Here is a 20,258-nt window from a genome sequence, read left to right on the forward strand (position 1 = left end):
GGGACGAGAGGTAATGGTTGGAAGCTGGGAGAAGGCAAGTTTAGACTAGATATAAGGAAGAGCTGCTTCACCCTGAGGGTGGTGAGACACTGGAACAGGTTGCCTAAGGAAGTTGTGGATGCTCCATCCCTACAAGTGTTCAAGACCAGGCTGGATGGAGCCTTGAGCAACCTGGTCTAGTGGGAGGTATCCCTGCTCATGGCAGGGGGGTTGGAACTAGATGATCTTTGAGGTCCCTTCCAACCTAAACCATTCTATGAAAAAGTTACAAAACAAAAACCCGACCACTTTTCTGCATTCTATCTGCCAAATGCCACCTCATTAGTTCACTGTCCTCTTCTTTTAACATATACATTACCAACCATGAACTATCTAGAAGCTTCACTGAAGTCTGAAGCAACAGTTAGAAACTCAGAATAAGTCCAAATGGCAAGAAGAGACATCTTGTTTGCCAGCCCAAAGCAGACAGCAAATATACATTTAACAGGGGAAAAAAAAAAAAAAGAGAAGCAGGGGGACTGTTAATGAAAAGGAGAGAGGAGAACAATCAGAAGTACTCTTGGTGCACCAGAAAGCCCTAACACTAAGCCTTGCTGAAAAGCCACAAAGGGAACGCAGGGAAGCTGGTCTGAACACCAGTCTCTGAACTCAGATATAAAAAGGCTTCTGTGTGAAAATAAGCACAGTCCAGGCAGCTGAACAGAAGTAGTACTACCTTCCATCAATCCCACTCTTTTTTCCACTCCATGTTGAACCTCCTACAGTTAAGGTCTGTCCTTCCATCTCTCTGTATTCTGCATTTTCTTCCCTCCTTCCAGGTACATACCACTCAGAGCATGCACAGGCAAGAAGGCATAGATGTATTTTATTGCTAGGCTGTATACTGTATGTTGGGGTAAGATGACAGGCCTCTTTTTGTTCCAAATCCCAATTTTAGCTGGGCACAATTCCCTATTTGTGAAAAAAAATATGGTTTTAGTTATTTTCTGTCATGGCTCCCAGAGGCCTCTAAGCATATGTACTTATAAATAAAAACTTATTATTGTTTCTTATTTTGTCCTCAAGCAGGGAAACAAAAGGCAGAAGGAAACAAAACATGAAGCTAAACACAAGAGCAACTAACAAAGTTTGTCATAAATATTTCATGTCTCTAGGAAAGAAATGAAATCCCTCTTCCCTAGTTCACTAAGTTTATTTCTCCAAGCTTCTTGCTTGCAATGTTCTATTATTCAGAAGTATAAAAAAGCACTTTTAAGCTACCTGTTCTGATTTACTATAATCAAATCACACAAACATCTAAGAAAGTGCCCACCTTGCCTGTAAAGGTACATTGGAAAAAGCAATCAATCTCCAAAATCTTGTGTCTTTGCCAAGCACAAAGAAGCACAAAATCTTTGTCTGTCTCTCAGGGAAAGCAAGGACATGTATGTCTCTTCCTAGTGACATTTATTTAGGACACTTGTTATTGCTCCTGTTTCAGCCAATAGCACATGAATCACAGAACCAGAGGAGGACCAGCTACAGTGGACATGATTCATACTTATTTTCAGCTGAGCGATGTGGAGGACCCATTCTTGAATTAGTTCTAGTTTTTAAACAATGGGTGTCTAATGCACAATACAAGAAAGATCAGTGAGTAAGTGCTGGAACCAAACCTGTCACCTGCCAGCTAAATGATAAAACCATCACTTGCTATCAGGCTACCTTCAGCTGCGGCCTTCTCTTTGCTGGTGTTACAGGTCTCAAGACCTACTGGGGGAGGTAGGGGAAGGAAACCTGCTGTCTCAAAGATTATATATTCTTGTTTGACAAGAAGGAAGAAAAGATTTAAGAATTATACTAACTAAACGCCAAGGTGTAGAAAGGTAATTCCCTTTCTAACTACAGATTGTTACTGAAATCAATTAAAAATTGAAAGTAACAGTACATTTTAAAAGCAATGTCTCCAGCAACATAGCAGACAAATAGGACACAGATAAGAGAAAAATCAGCAAAATCCCTTCTTCCTTCCAATTTGCTGTACATTAAACTGCAAAGAAAACATTCCTGCTTGGCACTTTCAACCAATCTTGCACAAATTATATCAGGTGTAATTTTACTTTTGCTATAAAGTGTTCTACAAAGTCATTTATTTGGCACTGATTTCCCCTCCTGAGATTACCTCCCCCCTCAAAACACTTGCCTGGAGTTAAACATTACATTGTGCCTCATGAAATCAGGCACCTACAGCTTGAGTTAGATTCATCTATTGACACTGCCCACTCAAGCAAATGATTTTATTACATTCAGTGGGCCTCATTCTGCAGTAGTCTTCAGCCAAATAACGAGCACATCAGTACGTAAGTATGCAAGTTAACTATTTAACAAATATGTATTTATGTGTATTTCAGTTTAACTTATAATTTTATACCTTAAATCACATGCAAATATTTTTTCTTTTTGTTACATACTCCCGCACACGTTACTAAAGTAAATGCGGACTTTTTACTTAGCTTGCATCAATCTTTTGATCATTGCCTTAAACCAAGCATTACTGAATTACACTCCAACAAATGTTCAAATAACTACTTACAAAATAAAAATCTGCTAATTGATCATGAGTTAAAAACCAATTTTGCAGAAAGATGTGTACTGATTGCTGAAACCATGGAGAGTCATGATGAGTTCCCAGGACCACTGACACTGAAGAAGCAGCTTCTCACATAATCACACCACTTCAGTTTAGCTCCAAGGAACTGGTACAAATGTATATGGGACAGAAGGCAAAACGCAAGAGATAAGCAGTAGAAGGGATAATTCACAGGAGGCTAATTTTAGAGTCCTCTATGGAGACTTAGCAAAGTACCAAAACCAGGCTTCTCCTTTGAATCTCCCACTATAGTCACCTTTTTCTCCACAAATTACAGAAAAAGCTTAGAGACAAACACCTCTCTCCCCTTGTTTTAACCACAGAACTTGACACTTAAAAGCCACTGATGAGACAACATTCTCATGCAGTATGAGAAAACATATTACATCATCAAAATAAAAGGAAAGTAAATTAACAACATACTTTTCATGGTCCCATCTTCCTCTTCATCGTCATCGCTATTTATTACCATGGTCCCCAAGTCCGATTCTAACATAGTACTGTTGTGTTCAATCATTGTCTGAGCGCCTTCACTCATTGTGCTTGTGGCCCTCATGGTACCAGCACTCTCTGAACTGGTCTTCACCATGGTGTGAGAGTCCAGCTCATCTTCATCCTATGGAGAAACATTTGCCAGAATGCAGCAGATTATTTAAAAAAAAAACAAAGTTAAGAAGCAACCATTTAGATGTTTATTCCCTAGTTTTATATCTCCACATGATCTAGTCGTACTGCTAGACTCCCAGATTTAAAACTTTAAAAAATTACAAAATAAAAAATGTTCCATATAGAGAAAGAATAAAAACTTCCTTCTTTCTCACAGATGTATGGCAGGGTGGATGTAACTGAAGTGTGGCCCACAGACCCACTTCACATCAGCATCCTGCTTTGAATATCTCAGTGATTTTCATGACCCACTATACCTCCCTGGGTTCCAAAACCAGTACCACTTATAGAAAGTGATTTGGTTGTTCTGCAATGGACTTTCACTAAGGATTAGTGCTGATCACCCTTAACTAAGTATCATGCCCAGCATCTTACATTACACACAGCACCCAGATGACAGACTCCCATTCGATTTAGCTATTAAACAAGCCTCCAAAATAGTTTTGGAAGTCCACCTCAGAAACAGAAAAAATCAACTTGGCTTACTTTAAGTATTTAGTTATCTTTAAAAACCTCTGTCACAAGAGCAAAATAACTTGTTGACACTATGTAGAAAAATATCTGTAGAGCACATACTTAACCACTAAGCTAGTACCGTGAAGAGATATAGAAGCATTTTTAATCACTGACATTAACGGGCCATGAATGTGAAACAGAACTAATGACAATCCAGTCAATGAATTATAAAATTCATATGGAATACCAGTATCTGAAAACACCAATGGGACCGAAAAAATAAACCCAAGCCTCAAAACCCTACAAGGTGTGGCACTTTATTTCTCACTGAACTCATTCCTTTCCTTTCCTGTTCTCCCCTGACACAACAGACAATTTGCCTCTAGCACAGACATATGTGCATGAGCCAGCTACATCACCCGCTCTTTCTGTAACGGCTGGTCTAAGCAGATACAGTTAGTACTAATACCAATACACCAGCTCCTGAAAATTCTTCTATTACAACTCAACTAAGAGACACAAAAATAGATTTAATTTTGATTCAGAGAGTCTGGCTAACAGCATAAAACACTGAAAGCAGGATACAGACCTAAATCTGTGATTAGCATTTCAAATGTCAAAAGAATAATTATTTTCCAGATTATAATTTGTAAAAATATTAAAGTTCTTCATTTGCATACTTTTTGCGTTTTTTAGTTCCATTCTAAAACACTACCCTACCCTTAAAAAAATTATGACATTCCCAAACATACAGACAGTTTACAGCTACAGCATTAGACGACTGTGCCAGCAAATAAATGAGAATATTTTGGTACTGCTCCTCCTGGTGGCAACTTTAATCTTCTTTACTCGCCACCACTCCCCGCAATGTTCTTACTAAGCCCAGTATTTTCTACAAATCGTATTTTTCCCTTTCCAGTAAAGGTACTCAGAAAGTAAAGTCCACAAATACCTTTTTGCCTTGCATTTTGAAAGTGCCAAAACAATTAAGTTATTTCCAAATGCTTCTTTCAGTACTGCAATACAATACTGACTCACAACACACTGCTCTTTCTTCTATTAAGCGCTAAAAATGTGGCATCTCTAACATACAAGCAGGCAAACCTCTGAGTTACATTTGATTTACAGACTTGCTTGACTAACATTAATATCCACTTGCAGTGCATATGGTCCTAAACTTACTAAAACTGAAATCAGAAATGAAACAAATGTTTTTCTGAAGCTTAAAAGTTTTACTTTAGAAGTTAGTGGAAAAAAAAAAAGTGGTGGCTTTTCATACAACAATATGAACAAATATGAAATGGGAGTCCTAAGTGACCATTTACCATATCTTCTGCCACATTAAAAAAATTGGTATTTTATTTCTTCAGTCAAATCAAGTATCTGGATTTGTTCCAAAGAATAGCATTTCACTTTCCAGTCTAAGAGTGTCAAAAGCCTTTATTTACTATTGTCTCTGGACAAAGACAACAGTTATCTTCTAGTACCCTAGAGGACTAAGGATCACAAAAGCCCACCTCAGCACTAACAGGACAGTTGCCCCAAAAAGGGAAGTATAGGACTATTTTGATCAATAGTGTTTTCCCTAGATCAGGAATGATGCACTGAGAGCGCGCAATATAAAACTTTTTGTGGGCCTGTGTGTGCCCCAGAATAATTAATTTTGTGGGTTAAGCCAGATTTCTTCCAGAACTATCATTCCAGTATTTCTCACAAATACCAGATTTAGCTAATACAGCAGTAGACTATACTGGATCTGAAAAAGTAACTTTTTAAAAATATCCAGTGGATCCAAGTTATTTAAGTGCACGTTTACACAAGAGATGAAAGTGATTCCTTCGTACAAATTCTGATTCATGTTTTACAGTCCGTAAATATTGATGCAGAACTTCTGACCTGTTGTTAAAAAACGTAAACTCACTGATTAAATAAAAACAAACACAATCTCAATTTTAACCAGGAAAAAAATATAAGGTATTAAAGCTGAAGTGTCATGTTCTCATACTGTTTATGAAAACAGATCCAAGAATCAAGCAATAAAACCAGCTAACTCTGGAATTAAACTGTCTGGTCTTCTCTTGTGTACAAGTAATAAGCAGCAAACTTGTATTTGACAGGGGCTTCTGACACACCACTGTAGAGCAACAGAAAGAGCACGAGTGAGAACTCTAACATCTCTTGAAATGCTACAGAAGTGACAATAAACTACAGAAACTCTGAACAACATTATGATGTAAAGCAAGTACAAATAACACCCCAGAACCCTATGGGACCAACTCTTTGGATCTCCTTATCTATCAAAACAAGTTAGAAGATTAACAAAACCATTTCCTTAAAGCATGAAAATGCAATCATAGAGACTTGGATTATAAGCATAGCAAAATCAAAAAGACTTCACCGGAAACTACACACCAGACTTCACAACATGCTTGTAACACAAAAGATCTCATCATCACACAAGAAGTTTTCTTAGAAAAAGATGGCCTTGCACATAATACCTGAGTCTACATCATGATAGCAGCAAATGACCCGAAGTGATAAGGATTGATGGATTTTTTTCTGTTGCAATTTTAACATCCATAGGAAAAAAGGACCAATAAAGAAAAAAGTTTCTAAACAAGACAAGTAAATATGGCACCTTGCCTTTAAAATCTCTTTAACTATGGTTTGTGCACGTAAAAAGAACACTAGAGGGCACCAAAGACAGCTAACTAGGCTGCAATACATTAAAGGAAGATTTACATGCTGGCAAAATTTAGTATCCTGTAAAATAATTTCATTTACTATTAACACCTCATCATCACCTTTGAAAAACGTGGCTGTACTCACAGCTATCTTTCTGTAAAAGCACCGTAGTAGCTACATAAACACATAATGCAGCTTGGTCAAGAAGAAGGATTTGTAAAAGTTCCTAACATGTACAAAGCCCAGATACAACCCAAGTACACGCTTCATACTGAGCACATATTTAAGCTTAGACCAATCAGCAAGACAGGTAAAAACTTTCAGCACGCACTCAAATGCCATCAAACTCCCTAGACATACTTCACAAAACAGCATTTAAGGTTGTTTTCTCCCTCCTTCTAATTGATATACCTAGTAACGACGACTCACTGTGCACAATTGCCTCCCTATCTTTAGTCTTTCTTTACTGGCTCTAAATTGCTGTGGATTTTAACAACATGCTCTTAAAAAGCTGTTTATGCCCCATGGGTAGCTATATTTCACACAACAAAGTCATCTTTACATATTTCTGACTTCAGGATACTTAAAGGACTGCAATCAAATTTAGTTAGCACATATGTCGTGTTCTTTGGCTTAAAGGAAAAACACTACAAAACCAGGTAGTTTTAACACTGTCATGCAAAGTTACGTATATGTATAGATAGATAAACAGATATATCATGTACATACAAACACATGAAAGATGCATGAAAGTAAATATAAAAGCCTTCAAAAATACAGCCTAGTGTATCAGATTTAAAATACAGAATAACTCAAATGATTCACTAGTTCCTTTAAAATAACTATATAAATATCGTAAAAATATAAAGGAATAATTATAGCAATTATTTCTTAAGGTCTCAAAAGACAAGTGCAAACTTCTCATAATTAACATATGATGAATGAAAGAAACATTTGTATGAATGAATAAATAAGCCTACATAAATTGATTACTGATGGCTGGCTAAGTTGTTGATAGCTGTCAATCACTAAGTATCTAAGAAAAACAACAATGGAGTATTGAAGTAGTAGTTCCTTGTTTGAATAAATTAAGCATTCCTCACATAATACAGGCATTAAAATGTAAAAGAAAACATATAGAAGGAGCTGCTTATTAGCTCATTCCTTTAAAGATCCACAGAAATAAATATTTAGACATGTTTCCTGTGAGCTGCCAGGCAACGAGTTACTTTACATTCCCATAATACAGCTGCCCAGCCTCAGCATCCAATTCACATCACACTTCAAAAAATGCACGAGAGAAAAGAGTGGTCATGTTTAGTAATGCCTAAACTAACATTTAAACTTTGATATTGGGATTAACCTTCTGTAGAATACACCACTTGCAAATTTTGCTTAATTAAAAAAATCTGTACAATTACCTCAGCACCTATCAAAACATGCCAGTTTGTCAGAAGGCGTTCTCATCATACAAGCAGCTCTCCTAACAGGCATAAAATCAATTCAGGAGTGCACTATTTGTAATGATACTTTATCTCTCTGGAAGGATACAGCCATGAAGACTTCATTCAACCTGGCCATTTATTTACAGCTGTAGAATACAAAGTTTTCAACAGCAAAAAATATTTACATCACTATTTACAACTTCCCAGACTATAAAATGTTCACAGACAGTGATAAAAATGAAAAATAAGAATCAATTTTAGGTCATTTAGGACCTGAGTGCCCACTACAATACATATATCGCTTTAAAAGGCAATTAAAGCTATAAAAACTTATTCAAACGTAACTGTTAGGGTTAAATCTGGTTTCCTAACAAAAGGAAGATCATAGTTAACATATTTTACACCTTTCTTCTTGATGGGTCCCAAAACATGCACCAGTGATTAAGGAGCACAATTGCTCATGCTTTACATAGGAAATTCTTGGGAGGGTTTAGATCAATAAATTCAAGACCCCAACAGGTTAACTGAAACCAACCTTTTTCAATAGTATGCGGACTCAATTCACTGCCCAAGAGAGACCTTTAACATTGATAGACTTAAGTCTAACACCAATATTTGCTCTTGCTTTTAGGTGTTATTAAATATGCATTTCTCCAGGTTTGAGTCTGCCTTTGCACTTCTACAATAAGGACTTCACAGCAATATTTTTGGGAAAAATCCACTTTTGAGGTGTTATTTTCCAAAATTGATGTGCTAGGTGGCCTGGACACAAGTGGTGTCCCCCGGGGCTCAGGTACTGGGGCCAGTTCTGTTTAATATCTCTGCCATTGATCTGGACAAGGGGACCAAGTGCACCTTAAGTAAGTTTGCAGATAACATCAAATCAGGCAGGAGTGTTGATCTGCCTGAGGGTAGGAAGGCTCTGCAGAGGGGTCTGGGCAGGCTGCATCAATAGGCCAAGGGCAGTTGTATGGGGTTCAACAAGGCCAAGTGCCGGGTCCTGCACTTGGGTCACAACAACCCCATGCAGCGCTACAGGCTTGGGGATGAGGGGCTGGAAAGCTGCCTGGCAGAAAAGGACCTGGGAGTGTTGGTCGACTGAACATGAGCCAGCAGCGTGCCCAGGTGGCCAAGGCGGCCAATAGCTAACCTATTCCTCCGCCCACTGAAGTTTACAAGAATGACACAAACTGTTTTCAAAAAATATCCATTTTCTCTGCCATAAACAAAGCTGGCCTTTGCTGGAGAACTACAGTTAAAACACTCAGTCACCTTACCATGGTACTGCAAACACATCCTCTGAATTACTGATGCTTCAAACACACACAAGTCTGTAGCAAATACACCACAGCTTGACTTACCTTAGCCCACAGTGAATTTGACTGCAGACTATTTGTGTGGCCTAGTCTACTACCGGACCTCTCAGCCATGGTCCTAGGCAATTGGCTTTAAGAAGCCCTTCTTGAGTAGGGGGGTCACCTCCAGATGACCTCCAAGGGTCCCTTCCAACCTCAACCATTCTGTGATTCTGCTCTCAGCCTTGCTAACCAAAGATACTTCTGTTATTTTCAGATTTGGGGCACCGATCTTTTAGGCTTAGTGACAAGCACAGTCTCACTGTCTTTTTAACTCATAACACCCGTTCCCTGTCTGCACCACATAGAAAAACTCCCATCTACTGCAGCGTTAACAGAAATAACAGATTCCTACCCCAGTCCTGGATTTGAGGTTCCCTTATACTAAACACTGACTAATCTGGGGCAGGGAGGGGAGGAAAAAAAAAAAAAAAAAAGCAGTGTTACATTCTGACTTTTGTACCCATGCAAGACGCATGAGGAGTTGCTAAACTCTTCTTTGCTTGAGGTGGACCAAACTTGGGTTGTACCCTCCCACCCAGTAGTGGGTGAGTGAAGGTGTACACCACATGCTGACCTGGTATGGATTGTTTCATCCATGCCTGGCAATCCAATTCCCCATCAGAACCTCAGACTAAGTAATCACATGTCACACCTAATTTTGGGTTAATACAAAAGACATCAACAACACTCAAATGTTTGAGGTCTACAGTTCAGAAGGCAAAAGTAGAGAGGAAAGCATGCTAGTAAAGACATTAGGTTTTTATGTTGGTAAGTCAGTCTCTGTTCAGAGATCAACTATTCAATACATCATCACAAGCATCAGCTCTGCGTGTCAAGTCACACATCTCCACATAGGCAAGATTTCCTAATGTAAAAAAATAATCCCAACCTTCCCTGCCTGTTTTATTACTGACTACACAAATACAATCCAGAGCAAACCATCTTTACAAACACAAGCTATCAGTACTCTCAGAACATACTCTTAGAACAGAAAAACATCCAGCCATAGACCATACTGTCTGTCATGATACAAAACACTTCACAAAATCTGCTTGAAAAGTATTCTTATATAGTGTTCATCATCCAACACTAACACATAACAAGCATTCTGCAATTTGGGATATGACAGACTGCATTACTGCACTGCTCTTTTCCGTTTGCTCAAAGCTGTAAGATTTCTACTAACATTCCAGTCCCCATTTTTGTGTGTTATTCCTGAATGACCTTGGTTCTCATTGTACGTGTGGCAATACACTTCTTTGAAGCACATACTGCTGCATTGCACAAGACTGCCCTAAAATAAATCATGTAGGGAGAGTAATAACGCTAGGAACACTGACTTATTCCTAACATTGCCAAACAATTCTAAATACAACATATTTATCACACGACCTGCTTCTCTCCTCAAACATATGCTGACAACACCATCTGAAGAATGAAATGTTGTCACAATTTTCACTTTATAGGCACAACTTGATTCAAACCATATTGTAATCACTACTTACTGTGTGTCATATTAGACTTTACAAAAAAAAAAAGCTAAGTGTCCTGAATCGAAAATTAAACCACTTGTCTAGAAGCCCATGTATGAAAGTGGAATCTTAAAAAAAGCCAACAAAAAAATCCCCCCAAAAAACCCCAACAAAACCGTTATGTTAGTCTGAACAGCTGAAGTTGACACGGTTTCTTTTCCCACTTAGAAAAACATTTTACTAGGACATCTCACAGAATAGTGCTGAAAGCTGCCTCATACAGCATTATTCACAGCAGCATTACTCATCATAAATAATAGTGGAATACTCAGTCCTTATAGGCTAAAAAACAGGTAGAAACCTGGTAAAGAAAAGTATTCGAATGCAAGTACAGGAAGCAGAGGGAAACCAGCATCTTAGTATAAAGTACAGATAGCTATAGAAAAAAAAAGGTACACACTGAATTTTCTTCCTCCTCTTCTAGTTCCCTCTGCTGCTCCTCATGTCGCTTTGCCTTTATCTCCATAGCTTCAGTGATCAGGTCCCTTAAAATTGAAACTGGCTTGGCATTCTTAATAAATGTATGCTAAGAAAAAAAAAATCATTAACTTGTTTAACACCATTACAATAGTTACACTTCAGATGTAATTACAAGTATTATTCAACACTAGAGATTTTAGTGATAAATAGTATTTCACATTACACAATAATTAAAATCTACACTAACACAACACATAATATCTTTTAGCTGCTTCATAACTAAAATTTTACTTTATTTTTAATAGCAGGAAGCCTTGGGAAATGTAATCATGTAACAACCATCTTACAGTTAAGTATATAATTTTCAAAAGGAAACATGCAGTAAGCAGCAAATAGAGTGGTGATTGTCTGACAGAGAAAAACAAACTTTTTCAGATATTCAGTTACAGAATTTAATTAATCTTAACAAACTGACAGCATAAATTAGTGGCTGTAAGCAGAGCAACTATGGCTGCCTACTTCAGACAACCTGTACTTTATATGTCATAAAAAATTTCTTGAACTATGACAACAAAATGTGGAACAAACAAAAATACCTTACTTTTATCAGGAAGATTAATTTTTAATTCAAGGCCATTTAAAACATCACTTCTTCCTTTAAGGCAACATGTGCACAATACCATTTACATTGATTCTGCTGTCTAGTAAACACCTGCCGTTAGAAAAATTCTGATTTTTGCATCATTATATGCAAATACAATTTAGGCAAAACATAACTCTAAGCTCGTCAGAAATGTATTATTACATATTAAAAATTGTTCCAAGAAGAACAGAACTGATGAAGCCTAGTGTCCTTCGCCTATTACCTATCTTCTCCCTTGAAATATTAATTCAATTCCTCTCCTTTTTCCTCCATGATCTTTCCACACAAGCAGTACTTTCATTCCCACTCACATACACCCACAGCACTTCCAGCTCCATCACACGTGCTCCAAATTCCATCTGGGAGAAAAGGCAACACACTATGCTCGACAGTATTTCATTTTTTGGTCAGTAAGCACATGGAAAGAGGAACACTGAAGTTTTGTTTGGGGGATTTTTTTGGTTTGGTTTTGGGGGTGTTTTTTGTGGGTTTTTTTTTTTTTTTTTTTTCTCCTTCTTACTTGCACACATTAATGCAAGTCTCTTCTATCCAGCTGCCAGTATTCAGCTAATCATAAGAACTTCAAATCTTTAAGGTCTCAAGCACTGATTCATAAATCATACAAAAATCTGCAACTTCCCATTTTTACTTTCCTTGCAGTCTACATTTTGGTGTTCTGACAGTGTGGAAAATAAAATATTCATTACATGACTTATGAGTTTGATGATCCGTTACTGGAAACTACTTTGCAAAATTTTTATGTTCTCCTCGTAGTGGAGGTCACTGGAATTTAAACTTTAAAAGAGACTATTGCTAGCTAGAGATAGAATAAATCTAGCATGACTGTCTTGTAGATTAAATTTTAGAAGATCAGATTCTTAGGTAGACTGACAAACAAAGAAAATTAAGATTAATATTTACCAATAGCAGAGAAAAGCATAAAAGAACATTAAATTATCCCAAAGTTCAATGAACTAGGAACCAGGAAAGTGAAAGGAGCAAAGGACCTCGCAAAAATTTTCACTTCTGTCTCATTACCAAAGCTTATTCACACAAAATTTTAGTTTCTGTTTCAATCACCATGGAGCCTATTCTAACTTGTCTAGAAATCTTCCCCCCCCCCCCCCTTCACTACCTTTGTTCTTTGCTTTTCCTTAGTTACTTATAGGCTTATTATGACAGCCCTGAAGGCCGTGGATAACACAAATACCGGGCCAAAGGAGAAAGCCTTCTTTGCATTTTCTCTCCCCCCTCCCATGCACTAAAACGTGTGGCCCCTGTAAAATTACAACCATTTCACAAGGACTAAATCTTTCTCGATAGGTCAGTCCCTCCTGTTTGATTTTTGTAGTTCTTTGAAATTTCTCTGCTTTATTTCTATCTCAGTACCAAAAAAGATGCAACTGTTAAATTTCTGCAGTCACTAGAAGCTCAGGTGAGCGAGTGGGCGAAAGCCTGGCACACCCTGCCCTGGCTCCATGGGTCCACACCACCAACTGTGGCTCGAATTTAGAAGTGGCCACTTGGTATAACTCAGCCCAAGAACAAAGTCGTTATACTGTCCATCTGCATCAGACCCTTCCAGGACACAGAGCAACCTGTCTGCTTAATTTGACATGACCAGAAAGAAAGATGGAGTCTACTCCTTGGGTGGTCCACACTGAGGGGTAACCCAGGCTCAATTCCTTTACTTAACACTTCCCTAAATCCTGAGATCTATTGAGAGCCTCTAACCACAAAGCAAGGATCCAATTTTAACAGCAAGAACCAGCCCTAAACTATATAAAGAGCAGTTAACTTTTAGAAGCAGCGAAGGAGAAATAAAATGGGGGTAGAGATACAGGAGTTGATAGAGAAAAGACCACAAGGTGGAAAAGAAATAAGGCATGATGATAGTTAAAATGAGTTTGCCCTTAGAAATTTTCACAACAGTTCTGGTTTGACACTGGAGGGAAAAAGCCATAAAACTTGCATTTCCTCAGTAACTTAAATACTGACCTGTAGCAGCTGTGTTGCTGTAGCTCTTTGTTCAGGATTTTTCACTAAGCATTTCTTCACAAAATCTGTGAATTCATCAGACCAGAGCTCTGGCTTCCGGAAGGTTGGAGGGGGATTTGTAGGAATCATAAAAATAGCCTAGATAAAAATCAAACAACAATAGCAAGTTTAAACAAAACACATCATCATAGCTCTGAAGCCATGTAAATAAATTGCTTTATCCACCTTTCTTATCAGGCTAAGAATCTGGAAAACAAATTTTAAGTAAGCTAGGATTTCCACTCAGGTCAAGATTCAGGAAATAAATCCATCTGATACTAATGTACTTCCTATTAGATTTTTCTCTATTTAAACTGTACCCCATTGAGCGCATCACTCGCTATTTTATCTATTGCTGTTTATCAATCTCGAGAGATGATTTCATTCTTTCAGAAATTCTTAGTACAAACGACAGCACAGTTTGTTTTAACAGCCACATAAAGTTGCTGTGCAAAGCCACGTTCACCTTCTCCTCTCAACTGCATTTAGTTTTATAGGAGAATTGTTTAGGAAACGTGGCAGGATTACTATTTCCTTTCACATTCAGGATTCTTCACATGTAGTTTTAAAACTTGCTTTTCCTAATAAGATTTAGAAACATAGGCCAAAAGACCTATGACAACACTAAAAGATGACAAAAATAAAATAATCAAGTAACTTGTCTACTAGCAGTAAGAATTTACTTGAAATTGAAAAGGCAACATTTTACCTATATAACAGAAAATTCACACTGTCGAGAACCATATGCAGACAGACTTTTCAACTAGGAAAAAAATTCATGCTATATAAAAACCTGTTTATCTTACTTAAGATTATATATCTTGTGCTATTTTCTTTATGACTTTTTTCCAAGTTTTCCTCTAATTATAGATTTACACTTCTAGGGGGAAAAAAGAGCAGTACAGTTCTCAGAGAATACTGGAAAATAATGGGAAATTTTGAACTTCTGTATGTAGTAACTCAAATGCATTCAGTATCATTGCTTAAGATTTACACATGACAGTAACACACTATTCAGAGCCAGGTCTATCGACAGAAATAAGTTATTTTCTCCTAAACCCAGGTTCAATTCAACCACATTTTCCAAACTGAAAAGGGAATAAGAGGTCTTCATTTGTTTTTCTACAAGCACAGGCAGAAATACATACTCATAGAAGCAGAAAAAAACAGAAATGAGAGATTGTGCTCACTGTTAACACAGTAGAGGCACCAGAAGCTTCAGCTTGTGTTTGAAACACGGGGAGAAGGGAGAGTGAACTTTGAGAGATTTTATCTGTAACGTCTTAAGAAGTCTGACTGGCCTTGAAAATTGGTTTAACTTGCTCAAGCCCTCATTCTAAAATTCTTCTCATGCACTGAAGAACCCATGCGAAACAATGCAAAAATGCTTTACTATAATTTTAATGAAAAATTATTTGAGTACTGAATAGTTTTCTTTAATTCGAATACTTACACATTTACAAAGGTCACTCATCATCTGCCCAATACGACAATTACAAGACACCTGGGCATTTTGTTTAATAAAGGATGTATGCTACAAGAGCTTTATATTTTCAGTGGGCTGCCGAGCCAAACAAGTACATGAACTCAGATAGGAAACCTGGCACTATTACCCTGTAATTGGTCTTACCCACTTCACATGTTATACACGATTGTCAGTACAAGTAAAGTGCTTCTGGTATAAAGCAGTGGCTAACCAGTTCAGCTGTTTCTGTCCTTGAAAGTAATGATCTCTTCTGAACTTTGAACTGATGACTTTTAATCTTATCTTTAGCTACACTTAACAGCTAGCTCTGCAGTAGCTATTGCAAACACACAGCTGTGAGGGAAGACTAGTAACTTCTGTTTATGTGGTGTCAAAATGTATACCTCCTGTTTGATAATAAACATCGACCTGTCTCTCCGCAGGTAAGCAAAACTTCATTTCAGAGTCCTACTCAGCTCCAGTGTTCTGGGAAAACTATTTGCCTTTGCCAACTATTTTCATTAACTACACAGCAGTTAAGAACCACAGCAAAGAAGGGACTTCATAATTCACAAAGGACAATGAGAAGAAAGAGGGAATTCATGAATCATTCTTTTATGGCAGGCAATAAAAGTCACAAAAGGAGATATTAAAGAGCTAGAGTTAGGGTCCTAAATCCACCTTTAGGCTTTGCATGTTTGTTGAAAATACCTACTTCAAAAACATACATATTTATTTAATGCTTAAACTGTAGGCTCTTTTAAATCTTGATACGTGAAATGAGCTGTGTTAGCTGAAAAAAAAAAGTTAGATGCATTTTTGTAATACAAGAAAATAGAGAAACTACTTATTCCAAATGTTTAGCCCAACTTGTTAATTATGCCATGCACTTGCTAGCATGTAGCTCCTCCTCACCTCTCAGCATTCCCTTTCGTTAACTAGCCTGAAATGCTGGTTTTCAATTCCATCTTCCCCCTCTACTTCCTCATTTTGGCTTGCATATTTCTCTGCATAAAAGTTAAGCTCCCTCTCTCTTTCAAAATAGTCTATGATTTAGCTTCCAACTACTTTTGTTTCCTTCCAAGAAGCTTGCAAAGCAATCACTGGAGAATTAAAGCTAGTCCCAAATCTCCAGGAATAAAATCAAAACGTTTATCTGACAGGAACTTACTCCTTATTTTTGCTTCCACTTCTTGTCAAATACATCTCTTCTACCCTAAAAGAACTCTGTCCCATTTTCAAACAAAACTAAGCTGTTCCATGAGTACCAAGGGAAGCAAGAAACCTAAGAGACTTGGGTTTTTCATGCTTCTTTCATTTCACCCTACATTTCTCCAGTCCCTGTGTTCTCCCTACTACTATTATTTGTAGTAATTTTTTTGCCTCCACTGCACTTGTAATTTTCTCTAGAAGTTTCCCACAGCTATTGGTATTAGTTCAGCTTTCACAGTAGGGCTGATGGAAATGCTCATACAGCCAGTACCAGGCAACTGTTGCTTAAAAGAAAACCCAAATATAAGCTACCACCCACCCAATTACATGGGCTGAACTGGCAGTAACAACTGCAGGAAATGTTAGGAGGAAATTGTTCAACAGAGGGGGCAGGCTCTGATATACTATGGAAGTGCTGGGGCTAATTCTTCTCTTCTCCCAACTTCAACATCAACTTCCACATTTCCTCACATATCTGAGACAGTGGCAAGTCTCACTCAAGCAACACATCAAATATATAGCCAAGGTGTCAGATCATATGACTTAGTCTCCAGCTTTAACCATTCAATCATCCTTTAAAAAAAAACCCTCAAAGCTGCAAGATGTCAGAACTCAGGCCTGAGGGACCATGACAGCTTAATCAGTGTTTGTCTTCACCTGTCTGTAATATAGTCCATTCCAAATTTGTCCTGAACTGGCCCTTCCACCTCTGAACCTTGAGCCCACTCTACTTTGAGTCATCTTTCGCACACTGCTCTGAGGCAAGTCCTACACCCTGCAGTGACACCAGAATCCAAGGCAGATTACAGTATATACGTGACAAAAGACAGGGGGAAGGTACATCATCCAGGGCAGCTTTCAGTGGCCACTTCTGAATTGGGCACTAGACAATCTAACAACAGTTTCTACCATAACTGTCAACTGGAAGCACTTACCTGCCCAATAACCACCAGTTACAGGTAAGCTGAATACTGGACTGAGGACCAGGTCTTAAATGAGAGCAGAACTGCGCAAGTTAGTACCTGATTTTCTTTTTATTATTATTCTTAAAGGGCCTAGCATTCTAAATGAAGTTCAGGCTGAAAACATTTTTTTTTCTGAAGGTTCTTTTATGGACAACTTTACTGGTTGAAAATGTAATTATGGTGATGATGATGAATTAGCAGGGGAGCTGGACTAGATGATCTCCAGAGGTCCCTTCTAACCCCCACCATTCTGTGATTAGGAAAAGCCAAAAGTAAAATGAGACCCTGATACACCAGCATTTGAGATCTCCTAATCTGAAAATCCCTGCAGCTCATTCTTCCTGTCAGCCAGGGTAATACATCTGTATTTCACACAGCCCACAAACACATTGAATGATCAACTGTAATTTGCTAGAGCTACTATGTCTTTTGGGTTTTAGCTCCTTGAATAACCTATCTCTATTGCTTAGTTGAAATAAATGACTTGTAATAAATAGCAGGAAACCAAAAGTATAACTTTTACTGTTATTATTTGCCCACTATCATGAATGCTACTGAAGGAGAGAGCAAAGATTTTTATATTGTGGCAATTTTATAATTTTCATGCTGTGAAGCTCCACTGCTAGAATCTGCAGAAAGAATTTTTTTTATAAAGACAGTAAGGATACAAGACATCCACAAGCAGTTTGTGACTCCATAGTTTTTGACGCCACAATTATACTACTTAGTTATCAGTCTACTGAAGAAAAACTCCAAAATACATTTAAACTCTGTGACATATTTTAAAGCACAAATCCTATTTAAGGCTGGGTGGGTTAAATACTGAATGCTTTAAAATTTTATTAACTTTAGAAACAAAGAATCAACTGAAAGACACATATTTCTCTTTGTGATACATGTCCTAGAACTTCCCTCCGTTCTTGAATAGCCTTCAAAAAGGCTATTGAAATACCACTGATTATCTAATTACACAATTCAACAGATGTGTGGAAATGAAACACCAGCACCAACAAGAAGGATGAGATACTAGCAGGTTCCACATTGGCTTTGCTTTGTTGAGCATTTTTTGGTTGATTGGTTCTTTGCAAGGGTTTTTTGTTTGGTTGGTTTGGTTTTGTTTTGTTTTTTCAGAACTACAAAATTGTTACAACAGTGACAGTTAAAAACAAAGTTACTGAACATCATCTCGAGTGTTTAAAAACAAGGAAGTTGGTTTATGGTCTGCTTTAGCGTAAATAATAAATTTAGTTAGAAGCACCCTAAAAATCACCAGCTTCCAGCTCCCATCTGCAAACGCAGAAGTTGATGAAGCTCTTCTAGCGCGCTCACACTTTCTGTGCAGAATTAAACAGGTCTGGTTCCAACAGACATCTATCAGATACCTGATCCAAGGAGATTCTCAGTCCTCCCTGCCTCGAGTTCGATAAAACCCCTAAATGGCATCTGAATGGGAGATTCAAAATGTTTGAAAAGCTTAATTATCTTTCTGGGTGAAATATTACTTCTGTTGAAGCATCCAATACCGATTTTTACTCTCTTTTTGGAAAGAAAAGTGGCTTCTCAGTCACACACCAGTTTTCACTCATCCAATTATATCTTCCGGGGGGGGGGGGGGGGGGGGGGTGGGGGTGGGGGGGGGGGGGTGGGGGAGGTGGGAGGTGCCTAAGTGTAGCTCTTTACTAACCTCAGCGACAAGAGCAACAAAAACTACAGAGATCAAGAAGGAACCACTCAAATCAAAACTTGTGCATACAGCAGCCCGTGCAGTGCTAGTTTCTTCGTTTTCACTATCTATCTCATACCTCACACACTTATAATAGTGAAGCGGCTTGAAGAAACACACTAAAACAGAGCATTCATTTCAATTTTGCACAGGAACAGTGGAACAATTTACCCTGAATTAAAGACTACAAAAACCACAAAAGTTGTCAAATAAGTTTCATCCTCTTAATTTACCACTAACACTTTTTTGAAACTGTGTGTCATAAAAAGCATTTACTGAAGATATGTTCTGTGAATAAGCACTGCAGACTGATCTAGCCAACCAACTGCTTCTCCTGTATCTTAGCTAAAACACATTTTTGATTTAAGCTAAAATATTGAAGATGATGTTACCAATTTAGGGGGGAAAATATGTTCATTAACGTTACTTGTTTTTCAGTTGACTTTAAGAATGAATTATCAAAAGAAAAATGTCTGGAAATGCCATCTGAAAAAAAAAAAAAAAAAAGGAAAAAAGAAGAAAACCACAAACCACAAAAACTAAGCCAGCGATTACATTATTCTGAAAGCCAGATCATCAGAACAGAAAGGAAACAGTTTTCCCCTTTCATAAAATTAAAAAATTTGAAAAAACTGATAGTATCAAATATTAAAAACAGCTACTCCTGGCAATAAAATTACATTTTCAACATTAAACAAAAACTTAAAGATTCCTATCACTGTTCAACCAAATAGGCACTTTCTCCACTGAGAGTTAGCAACAACTGTTCATCCAACTGAGCAACAGAACAAGTGCGCCGTGCTGTTACTCTCACCTGCCTCACAAGCTTCCAGCAAAGCACAGCTAGAATTATCAGCACAGGCTTAAATACGGTAAGGGGTAAGTGGAGATTTAGTCTGGAGCACTTCTGGACAAACAATAATTGATACTGGTTTTTTAACCCTAATGAAGGGAAATAGATGTGACATTTAACATGCAATTCTATTGTGCTCACCTCAATAGTTCTTTAGTAGTAACCACTG

The 20,258-nt window shown here is 37.7% G+C and overlaps 1 protein-coding gene across 2 annotated transcripts in view; it reads right to left on the reverse strand.

The window, feature by feature from the left end:
• The window catches only part of STK3 (serine/threonine kinase 3), a 134,244-nt gene that overhangs the window by 54,360 nt on the left and 59,626 nt on the right, over nucleotides 1–20,258 (reverse strand). For both annotated transcript variants that reach the window (XM_086465236.1, XM_086465235.1), the window contains 3 exons: nucleotides 13,833–13,970; nucleotides 11,172–11,297; nucleotides 3,053–3,245 (listed from right to left, as the gene is read on the reverse strand). In XM_086465236.1, coding sequence (XP_086321362.1) covers nucleotides 3,053–3,245; nucleotides 11,172–11,297; nucleotides 13,833–13,970 — 457 coding nt within the window. The remainder of the gene's footprint in view (nucleotides 1–3,052; nucleotides 3,246–11,171; nucleotides 11,298–13,832; nucleotides 13,971–20,258) is intronic.

This window comes from Leptosomus discolor, chromosome 5, assembly GCF_034619465.1.
Source record: "Leptosomus discolor isolate bLepDis1 chromosome 5, bLepDis1.hap2, whole genome shotgun sequence".
In the NCBI taxonomy this organism is placed as follows: domain Eukaryota; kingdom Metazoa; phylum Chordata; class Aves; order Leptosomiformes; family Leptosomidae; genus Leptosomus; species Leptosomus discolor.